Source organism: Temnothorax longispinosus, unplaced genomic scaffold (genome assembly GCF_030848805.1).
Source record: "Temnothorax longispinosus isolate EJ_2023e unplaced genomic scaffold, Tlon_JGU_v1 HiC_scaffold_353, whole genome shotgun sequence".
NCBI lineage: Eukaryota > Metazoa > Arthropoda > Insecta > Hymenoptera > Formicidae > Temnothorax > Temnothorax longispinosus.
The window spans coordinates 1-11,623 of NW_027270180.1; the positions used below are offsets into that span (position 1 = coordinate 1).

The following is an 11,623-nucleotide window of genomic DNA, read 5'->3' on the forward strand; positions in this document are numbered from 1 at the left end:
TTATTGGGTGTACAACTTAATTCGGTCCGTTTTTTTGCTTGAAAAACGCATTTATTGTGAAAGAACGGTACGTACGGTTTTATTCAAAGTATTGTCTATTGCTAGCCACTACTTTTTCCCATCTTTCTGGCAGTATATGGATACCGCGTCGGAAGAACGCTTCATCCTTTGAGGCTTCCACAAATCGACCCAATTTTTGATATCCTCATATGATGTGAAGTGCTGCTCAGACAGGCCGTGCGCCATCGATCGAAATAAATGGTAATCAGAGGGAGCAATGTCTGGTGAATACAGCGGGTGGGGTAGGACTTCCCATTTCAACGTTTCCAATATGTTTTGACGGGCTTTGCGACATGGGGGCGAGCATTGTCATGCACCAAAATCACTTTATCGTGTCTATCGTTGTTGAAATGGCTTGTTGAGTCACTCCCAATGATCCTGCCAATTCTTCTTGCGTTTGACACGAGTCTTGATCAAGTAATGCCTTCAATTCTGCATCTTCGAAAACCTTCTCTCTTCCACCGCCATGCCGGTCTTCGACGTCAAAATCATCGTTCTTGAAGCGTTGAAACCACTCTCGGCACGTTCTTTCACTAATTGCGGCCTCACCATACGTATATGAGAGCATTTGATGAGCCTCAGCCAAAGATTTTTTCATATTGAAGCAGAAAATTAAAACCTCCCGCGAATGACGAGAATTTGGCTCGTAAGCTGACATTTTCAATCGAGAATAACTTTATGATGCAGACACAAATCGACTAATATTTCGATGGCGTTATGTTTACAAATGCCTGAGCTTATTGTATGACGTCTACGATCTATTTATTTCGACCACCACTTACTGTTACAGTCATCTTTTGAAAACGGACCGAACTAAGTTGTACACCCAATATTAAAAGAACTATAGGTACTTACCGATCGCAAAAGTATTTCCTGTGCTCTTTTTTACTGATTTGCGAGCTCACGAGGCGGGATAGGTTCTTGATCCATGCAAAATGTCCCACGTTGTCATCATGCACGTACAGCAGATTTACGTGTCTGCCCATCTTTCGGTCAGTAACACGTATTGGTAGGATTGCAAGTTCCTTGTTTTTTTTCTCGATGCTGTACACGTTGATGGAGATGTTGTTGTGATTTTCAAAATTTTTAATTTGATCCAACGTCATTGGAAACTCAATGTCCGTAAGATCTAGCACCGACGTGTAATGAGGATACGACGATTTCCGATATGTGTGTTCCTCAACTGGATACAGAGCAGCCACCACTGACCATGCGAAACATGCATTGTCCATTGATCGCACGTTTATCACCGCCTTCTTCTTTTTAATTTCTTGCGGTATTTCCACAAAACACCCCGCGTGCAACGGATTGTATTTGTTCACATTTACCATTAAATTGAGTATACGCGACAACGCCCATCCGCTATCACGTTCCTGGAATTCCTCCAGCTTTGCTAAGGTAGGCTCGATAACGTGTCGCTTGTACCACTCACACAGATCAGACTCACGAAAAAGTTCATAGCTTCTCGTTGCGATACTTTTATTTGCGCGTTTGTCACCCGCAACAAATTCACCATTAAACATTGTGTATATTTTTACATTGTCATGTCGTTGCATGACGTTCCGCACATGACTGAATACAATTTCTCCCGCATTTTTGAGAAATTGACGAGGGTCGATGTGTTTGGAATTTATCACCGCACCAGTCAATATACGACTTTTAAAAGCCGTATCTATCTCGCGCCATCTGAGTCCTGTCTCACTCGCACTGTATCCAGCACCCACATGCACGAAACGTTGACGTACCAAGTCTTTCAAACCTTCGAGTCTTGCGATACAAGCGACCAATGACTGTTTGAGACCGATCGATGACTGATCGATTGATAATCGTGGCCGTTTAATTCGGCTTTGTTCTTCCAACGATTCGATAAACTCGTCGCATCGTTGCTCCCACGCGGCAAAGTCTTCCCTCGAATTTAACAGGGTGGATTGCTTTAACAACTCTTGCTCGATGTTATTACACGATCCTCTTGCTAACGCTATTTGTTGCACTCACGACTTCCAGTTCTCGACTATTGAGCGTATCCCCTAGATTCGTCATTTTATATTCTACTAATGATGCATCGTTTGCTTATCATATCTAATTTCATCTCAGCAGCCGTACATCGGCGCTATTTGCAGTTTTGCATGTGTTCGATGAAATCATTGCGAGACACGTACGTTCACGAAAACGCGCCATTGACTTTTGGTGATTTGATCTGTATCAATGCAGCGGCCGTACATCGGCGCTATTTGCAGTTTTGCACGTGTTCGATGAAATCATCGCGAGACACGTCGCGACATGTTCTTAAAAACAATAACGCTCCATTGACTTATGCAAAATTGCAAAATTTGCAGTTTTGCACGTGTTCGATAAAATCATCGCAAGACACGTCGCGACAGGTTCTTCAAAACAATAACGCTCCATTGATTTATGCGAAATTGCAAAATTTGCAGTTTTGCACGCGTTCGATAAAATCATCGCGAGACACGTTGCGACATGTTCTTCAAAACAATAACGCTCCATTGACTTATGCGAAATTGCAAAATTTGCAGTTTTGCACGTGTTCGATGAAATCATCGCGAGACACGTATGCTCTTGAAAAGAAATCATATTTGATGCCCGATGAGGTGATCTCATCACGAATGTTCTTGACAAAGATATCACATTTAACGTATATGTGGATTGTGGTGGTTGTCACCATGCAGCAGCCGTACATTGGCGCTATTTTTGCAAGATTTGCAGTTTTGGGTATGTATAAATGGTCTACGAGGATTCTAGAGCGCAGTCGAGAGTTCGATACGGTTCGAGTACGTCGCAAACAGCCTCCAGATACGATGAACACTCATGGTGCGAACTACTACGTTCCGATTCAGGACGAAACGTGTGAGAAACAGCACAATGAGTAAGTACCGCTAATTTTCATATATACTTGTGCAAAAAAAAACTTTTATAAACATATAATTGTATTTTTTCAGTTTTGATAAACCCGCTACACGCCACGTATTTTGGGAAGAAGATTTGCCTTGACATCAACAGCGTATAAATTTTTGGATGTTGGAATCAACGCGGGACCTATGTCCTCTGCGGATATACTTATTGGCGATAACCGAGGCAATCGGATAATTCTGCTACATGCAACGTGGGTGACATTCATCGAAAAACGTGCAGATATACAGCGACTCGTGCAGTCATCGGCACCATCATCGCTAACGTTTCGAGATCTGGAGCTTGTTAAAATACGTGACGCAGATATTGTAAAATTGACGTCGTGCGGTACCAGCTTGTACATGAAACCGTCAACTGTACTCTTCCTGTTCGAACTAGAACATTGCGTCGAGAATGTGTATTTTCAACTATGTCAAAATGTTCACGGCATAAGTGAAAAATTCAAACAGTTTGTAACAATTTTACGTCAAAATTGTATCACCGATAAATGTAACGCAGTTACAATCTTGCGTGGATTTTATGATAAAAATTCGATTATTGATTGCGAATTATTAGCCTACGCTTTAGATACTATTGTGTATAATGCGCTACATGATAAATAAATATATATAATATGATTAAAAAAGTTTTAATTATTTTTCCTCGTCATTTACCGTTCATCCCATTTCCTGTCATAAAGCTGTCTTCTGTCATAAAGCTGAGAACGCGAACGGGGGCCGGGAGCGAGAGGGATCGCGGGCGAGAGAAAGAGACCGCGCGAACGAGAAGACTCGCGCAAACGGGGGGACGGGGGCGCGAGACACCGCGCGAACGAGAAGACGAACGGGGGACGGGGGAGAAACATTTACGAGGGAGAGATAACGCGAGCCGTGTGACGTCACGCGGACTCCGCGGCGCGGCGAAACGCGAACGCGGGTCCCCTCGCCCCGCGGCGCCCGAAAACGCGGATCCCCTCGCCCCGCGGCGCGGCGCCAAAAAACGCGGACCGCCTCGCCCCGTGGCGCCCGAAACACGCGGTTTCCCCTCCCCCTCCCCCGCAACGCCCGAAACGCGGTTCCCCCCTTCCCCTCCCCCGCGGCGCCCGAAACACGCGGTTCCCCTCTCCTCCTCCCCCGCGGCGCCCGAAACGCGGTTCCCCCCCTCCCCCTCCCCGCGGCGCCCGAAACGCGGTTCCCCCCTCCCCCTACCCGCGGTTCCCCCCGCCCCTCACCACCCCTCAGATCCCATGGCCTAGAACCGGCCTAGCTTACCTACTATTAACCATTCTTTTATTGTTACAGTGGACTCGCCTTCGGCTCGTGCGTCCACTCCGCACTCGTGTCCAATTTTCAACTTCCCGCACTTGTTACACAAATAACTATTGTTTGTTATCACAATTTTAAGAATAAACATTTTTTATGTGTAATTCCATATATAACTATTTATTATTCATTTTCCCCGCTTTCTTCACTAATATTAATATTATTTAACTAGCTGGCTACCCGGGCTTCGCCCCGGAAAACATATGTAATAAGTAAAATATGTAAGACACGCAAATAGTCTCTCTCTCTCTCCCTCTCTTTTTCTCCCTCTCCCTCTCTCCCTCTCTCCTCTCTCTCCTCCCTCTCCCTCTCTCTCCCTCTCTCTCCCTCTCTCTCCCTCTCTCTCTCCTCTCTCCCTCTCTCTCTCTCTCTCTCTCTCTTCTCTCTCTTCCTCTCTCTCTCCTTCTCTCTCTTCCTCTCTCCCTCTCTCTCTCCCTCTCCCTCTCCCTCTCTTTCTCTCTCTCCTCATAATAATTTAAATAATAATATTTATTAAATTATATTAAATTTTTTTCAAGTTATTAAAATATTAAGAAAAACTTTTTTAATATTAAAATTAAGTAGTTATTGTAATAAAATAATTAAAATATTAAAAATTAAATATCGCGACGTTGGCGAAGAAAAAATATGCGATTGTGAGCAAAAACGCGAATAGAGATGCAAATGATGGAGAAGGCGAACGCGAAGAGGACACCCGAGAGAAATAGGCGAGTGTAAGAGAAGACGTGAAAACGGATGACACACAGGTAAGAAGGTGAGTAGGAAGGGTAAGCCTGAGAGAATGTGAACATTGGTGTGAGCGAGAAAGAGAGAAATAATGTGAAGATCTGGTATAAATGCAATTGCGAGCAAAGAGAACGAAAATGCTCGAGTGGGAGAGAGAGAGAAGTTGCGGGCGAGAGAGAGAACGCGAGTGAGGGAGAGAGAACATCCGCGAAGGAGAGATAACGCGAACGGAGAACGGGAGCGAGAGAAACCGCGCGCGAGAGAAAGAGAACGCGAGCGGGCACGCGCTGTGTGATGTCATGCGGACCCCCCTTCACCACGGACCGACGCGGCCGTTGCACGCGGACCCCTCCTCCGCGCGGCGTCCAAAAACGCGAACGCGGTTCCTCCTCTCCCCGCGGACCTTTCTACGCAGATTCCCCCTTCCCCGCGGACCCCTCTACGCAGATCGTACGCGATACCCCCCTCTCCCCGCGAACCCCTTGCGGATCATACCCCCTCTCCCCGCGGACCCCTCGTCTAACAAGTAACACTACCCAAGTGTAAATCGCCGATTTGGATAATTTTTTAATATGTTTTAGTAGACGTAAAAATAAGACATACGTATTTTTTTTTTATCGGCGGAAAACCATATTTAGGGTGTGAAACACCCCTTTGAATTTATGGGTATCGATTTAATTGTTTTGTATATAAGAATTCAGTATTTTCGGCCCGAATCAAATAAAATAGTTGCATTATCAAGAGATATGAAAAATGAAAAATTTTCGACTCGGTTCGATCATTTTTAGGGGTAAACCACCCCCTGTATTTGAAACAAAAATTTAAAAAATGCCCAGATAATTGCAAATTTTATTCAAAAATTTTGAAAAAAATATATCACTCGCATCCAAAACAAAAGTGAGACTGTTTGAGGATTTAAGGGTGACCACCCTTTTATCGAATTTCTTACGTAACATTTAGAGCATCGGCAAAAAATGTCCGTTTTCGGTACCTCGATTTTTGAATGCCAAATGGTTACTTATGATGACCCAATAATCCCTGCAAAATTTCAAGAGGAGCATACGCCCCGTTTAAGAAATATAGGGGGTCAAAGTTGACCATATCCAATCAGAAAATATAGCAGCTTCACATTTATACTCCAATAATAATGCCCAAAAAATTCAGCCGAAATAGTTTTTTTTAAATTTTTGGCTGTTGATTACGAATCTGAAGTCAGATTTTAAAAATTCAAAATGGCGGATCCAATATGGCGGACTGATTTTTCTTAAATTCATCGGATTCACTTGAAACTCGTTACTCGGGGGTTTTTGGGGTCGCTGATTACGAATCTAAAGTCAGATTTTAAAAATTCAAAATGGCGGATCTAATATGGCGGACTGATTTTTCTTAAATTTATCGGATTCACTTGAAACTCGTTACTCGGGGGTTTTTGGAGTCGCTGATTACGAAATTGAAGTCAGATTTTAAAAATTCAAAATGGCGGATCCAATATATCCAACAAAGGCAAGATGTAATAATCCAACCAACGAAGGCAAGATGTAATGCATAATCCAGCCAACAAAGGCAAGATGTAATCGACAATCCAGCCAACAAAGGCAAGATGTAATCGACAATACAGCCAACAAAGGCAAGTTGTAATAATCCAACCAACGAAGGCAAGATGTAATGCATAATCCAGCCAGCAAAGGCAAGATGTAATCGACAATCCACCCAGCAAAGGCAAGATGTAATCGACAATCCAACCAACGAAAGCAAGATGTAATGCATAATCCTGCAACTATTTTATTTGATTCGGGCCGAAAATACTGAATCCTTATATACAAAACAATTAAATCGATACCCATAAATTCAAAGGCGTGTTTCAAACCCTAAATATGGTTTTCCGCCGATAAAAAAAAAATACGTATGTCTTATTTTTACGTCTACTAAAACATATTAAAAAATTATCCAAATCGGCGATTTACACTTGGGTAGTGTTACTTGTTAGACGAGGGGTCCGCGGGGAGAGGGGGTATGATCCGCAAGGGGTTCGCGGGGAGAGGGGGGTATCGCGTACGATCTGCGTAGAGGGGTCCGCGGGGAAGGGGGAATCTGCGTAGAAAGGTCCGCGGGGAGAGGAGGAACCGCGTTCGCGTTTTTGGACGCCGCGGGGAGGAGGGGTCCGCGTGCAACGGCCGCGTCGGTCCGTGGTGAAGGGGGGTCCGCATGACATCACACAGCGCGTGCCCGCTCGCGTTCTCTTTCTCTCGCGCGCGGTTTCTCTCGCTCCCGTTCTCCGTTCGCGTTATCTCTCCTTCGCGGATGTTCTCTCTCCCTCACTCGCGTTCTCTCTCTCGCCCGCAACTTCTCTCTCTCTCCCACTCGAGCATTTTCGTTCTCTTTGCTCGCAATTGCATTTATACCAGATCTTCACATTATTTCTCTCTTTCTCGCTCACACCAATGTTCACATTCTCTCAGGCTTACCCTTCCTACTCACCTTCTTACCTGTGTGTCATCCGTTTTCACGTCTTCTCTTACACTCGCCTATTTCTCTCGGGTGTCCTCTTCGCGTTCGCCTTCTCCATCATTTGCATCTCTATTCGCGTTTTTGCTCACAATCGCATATTTTTTCTTCGCCAACGTCGCGATATTTAATTTTTAATATTTTAATTATTTTATTACAATAACTACTTAATTTTAATATTAAAAAAGTTTTTCTTAATATTTTAATAACTTGAAAAAAATTTAATATAATTTAATAAATATTATTATTTAAATTATTATGAGGAGAGAGAGAAAGAGAGGGAGAGGGAGAGGGAGAGAGAGAGGGAGAGAGGAAGAGAGAGAAGGAGAGAGAGAGGAAGAGAGAGAAAGAGAGAGAGAGAGAGAGGGAGAGAGGGAGAGAGAGAGAGAGAGAATGGGAGAGAGAGGGAGAGGGAGGGAGAGAGAGGAAGAGAGAGAGAGAGGGAGAGAGGGAGAGGGAGAAAGAGAGGGAGAGAGAGAGAGACTATTTGCGTGTCTTACATATTTTACTTATTACATATGTTCTCCGGGGCGAAGCCCGGGTAGCCAGCTAGTTAAATAATATTAATATTAGTGAAGAAAGCGGGGAAAATGAATAATAAATAGTTATATATGGAATTACACATAAAAAATGTTTATTCTTAAAATTGTGATAACAAACAATAGTTATTTGTGTAACAAGTGCGGGAAGTTGAAAATTGGACACGAGTGCGGAGTGGACGCACGAGCCGAAGGCGAGTCCACTGTAACAATAAAAGAATGGTTAATAGTAGGTAAGCTAGGCCGGTTCTAGGCCATGGGATCTGAGGGGTGGTGAGGGGCGGGGGGAACCGCGGGTAGGGGGAGGGGGGAACCGCGTTTCGGGCGCCGCGGGGAGGTGGAGGGGGGGAACCGCGTTTCGGGCGCCGCGGGGGAGGAGGAGAGGGGAACCGCGTGTTTCGGGCGCCGCGGGGGAGGGGAAGGGGGGAACCGCGTTTCGGGCGCCGCGGGGGAGGGGGAGGGGAAACCGCGTGTTTCGGGCGCCGCGGGGCGAGGCGGTCCGCGTTTTCTGGCGCCGCGCCGCGGGGCGAGGGGATCCGCGTTTTCGGGCGCCGCGGGGCGAGGGGACCCGCGTTCGCGTTTCGCCGCGCCGCGGAGTCCGCGTGACGTCACACGGCTCGCGTTATCTCTCCCTCGTAAATGTTTCTCCCCCGTCCCCCGTTCGTCTTCTCGTTCGCGCGGTGTCTCGCGCCCCCGTCCCCCCGTTTGCGCGAGTCTTCTCGTTCGCGCGGTCTCTTTCTCTCGCCCGCGATCCCTCTCGCTCCCGGCCCCCGTTCGCGTTCTCAGCTTTATGACAGAAGACAGCTTTATGACAGGAAATGGGATGAACGGTAAATGACGAGGAAAAATAATTAAAACTTTTTTAATCATATTATATATATTATTTATCATGTAGCGCATTATACACAATAGTATCCAAAGCGTAGGCTAATAATTCGCAATCAATAATCGAATTTTATCATAAAATCCACGCAAGATTGTAACTGCGTTACATTTATCGGTGATACATATTTGACGTAAAATTGTTACAAACTGTTTGAATTTTTCACTTATGCCGTGAACATTTTGACATAGTTGAAAATACACATTCTCGACGCAATGTTCTAGTTCGAACAGGAAGAGTACAGTTGACGGTTTCATGTACAAGCTGGTGCCGCACGACGTCAATTTTACAATATCTGCGTCACGTATTTTAACAAGCTCCAGATCTCGAAACGTTAGCGATGATGGTGCCGATGACTGCACGAGTCGCTGTATATCTGCACGTTTTTCGATGAATGTCACCCACGTTGCATGTAGCAGAATTATCCGATTGCCTCGGTTATCGCCAATAAGTATATCCGCAGAGGACATAGGTCCCGCGTTGATTCCAACATCCAAAAATTTATACGCTGTTGATGTCAAGGCAAATCTTCTTCCCAAAATACGTGGCGTGTAGCGGGTTTATCAAAACTGAAAAAATACAATTATATGTTTATAAAAGTTTTTTTTTGCACAAGTATATATGAAAACTAGCTTTTAGGCCCGCGCTTCGCGCGGGCCTCAAAGCTTATTCCCCCGCCAATCAGCTTTTCGGCCCGCGCTTCGCGCGGGCCTCAAAGCTAATCCCCCCGCTGACTCACTATATTATTAACTCTCATACAATTTTTTATTTGTTTAATTTATAAAACTTCTTTGTATACGATATTTTTTATATAATATGATATTTTTTGTGTTCATGGATTAAACATTTAAGCTTTCAATTAAAAAGTATTTATATATAGATCTATTTATAGATCTATATCTATTTGTATATTAAATTATTATTATATAAGATATAATTCAAAAAATATAAAAATATCTATGTATCTTATATATAAATAAATTTTAATTTAAATCTGATTTAAAGCGCGGCATCTAAATCTATTCTCCTCTCCCTAAACTCACCCATTAATTACCGTTTTCCAAAAAGATCGATAACGATAAATTAACCACATTATAGCAATCCCCGGAAAATTCTCTCCTTATTTCATATACAATTCTTTCAGATTCGGTCCATTAATATTTTGCGGACAGACAGACAAACAGTTTGGTTTTACATTATTATATTAAAATGGTGGACTTCCACACCACCCTTGAGGTTCCACCTATTGGCGCGTTAGGTTTTTTTATAGTAGACCTTCGCCTTAAGCCCTATTATACTACTTCTCATATTATATGATTCTTGCCTAGCGCAAGAAGTTGTTAATTATTTAAAATTAAAATTTATGTAAAACATGACTATTAATAATTATATAATTTTGTTTATGTATTATATTTAGAGTATATAGTTATAAATATAGGGATTAATGAGATTCCACTGTCCCTATATACTATCTATCGAAACCACTGCCAAGGGAACGGGCTTGGAAAAATTAGCGGGGAAAGAAGACCCTGTTGAGCTTGACTCTAGTCTGGCACTCGTTAATTTTAATTTTAAATAATTAACAACTTCTTGCGCTAACTTATTTCCGGTCATTTAATAAACCATTGACTTATCTTTTCAATATATTCAATGTGGGATTAACATCTGTTATTCTTATATAATTTTGTTAACAACTTTTTTTCCTACTTAAGGACCTCTTTATAGACCACATTAGTAGTTTTCCCCTCAGGTGCTAGAATCACCAGACTGCTAGGTGAGCTTACCTTGAGCAGGCCACGTAAAACTGCCCATGTGAGAAACAGTCCTCACTTAAATCATCCCTGCTACTTTCAACGACTGTCCCTGTGACTTATTAATGGTCATCGCAAAACAAACCTTGATAGGAAATTGCAGCCTTTTAAACTCGAAAGGGTACTCTGATGGTATGAGTGGTATGCGTGGTATAAACACTGTATCTCCCCGAGCACAGCCGGTGAACACTGTGGCCTCGATAACATTCCTATAGAGTGCCTTTACTCGCAACCTGGTTCCATTACAAAGTTTTGGTGGATTGAGGTTTCGCAGCAACATCACTGGAGCCCCCACTTTAAGTCGAAGCTTGTGAGTGGGTAAACCAGGAGGGTTCAAACTATTTAGGAACTCCACGGGGTAATTGACAGCGTCATCTGTTTGTACCACCGAGTCTACAGATCTGTACTCCATTTCTATCTCGTCTAATGATTTAAGTAGAATGTCATTAATTACACCAGCTTTATCGTTCTTAGGAGTCAAAATTGCACGCTCACACAACCAGTCCATAGATTTCTTTTTGATATCAACAATATCAGGGTATATTTTGTCAATAAGGTTAGCTAAAGGTTGTCACTACTAAGCCTAAATCTTTTGGAATAATCACCTTTCCCTCAGATCGGGATATTTTCCATCTCCTATTTCAAGTAGAATTTTCGAGAATTGCCCCGCGGAGACATCACCTTTCAAATATACCCTCATATTCTTTTTGAGAGAGAGTTTACAGATAAGAGACCATAAATATGATGCCTTAATGCATGCTTTAACCTCATCAGCTCGAGTTCCCCTTTGCACTACAGGCAAAGTCTGTCGGAAGTCTCCAGCCAGCAACACAGTGACTTCCCCCCATCACTCCATCGTTACCCCCTAAT

At 43.5% G+C, this 11,623-nt stretch overlaps 2 protein-coding genes across 2 annotated transcripts; one reads left to right on the top strand and one right to left on the bottom strand.

The window, feature by feature from the left end:
• Window positions 1-6: 6 nt before the first annotated feature.
• Window positions 7-2,282, bottom strand: LOC139824399 (uncharacterized). Its single transcript, XM_071796932.1, has 2 exons — window positions 2,243-2,282; window positions 7-2,050 (listed from the first exon to the last, which is right to left on the bottom strand). Exons 1-2 carry the CDS (start codon window positions 2,280-2,282, stop codon window positions 912-914), a joined length of 1,179 nt encoding a protein of 392 aa, XP_071653033.1. The 3' UTR covers window positions 7-911.
• A 459-nt stretch (window positions 2,283-2,741) lies between these two features.
• On the top strand, window positions 2,742-3,971 carry LOC139824400 (uncharacterized). Its single transcript, XM_071796933.1, has 2 exons — window positions 2,742-2,944; window positions 3,032-3,971. Exons 1-2 carry the CDS (start codon window positions 2,742-2,744, stop codon window positions 3,588-3,590), a joined length of 762 nt encoding a protein of 253 aa, XP_071653034.1. The 3' UTR covers window positions 3,591-3,971.
• Window positions 3,972-11,623: the final 7,652 nt, after the last annotated feature.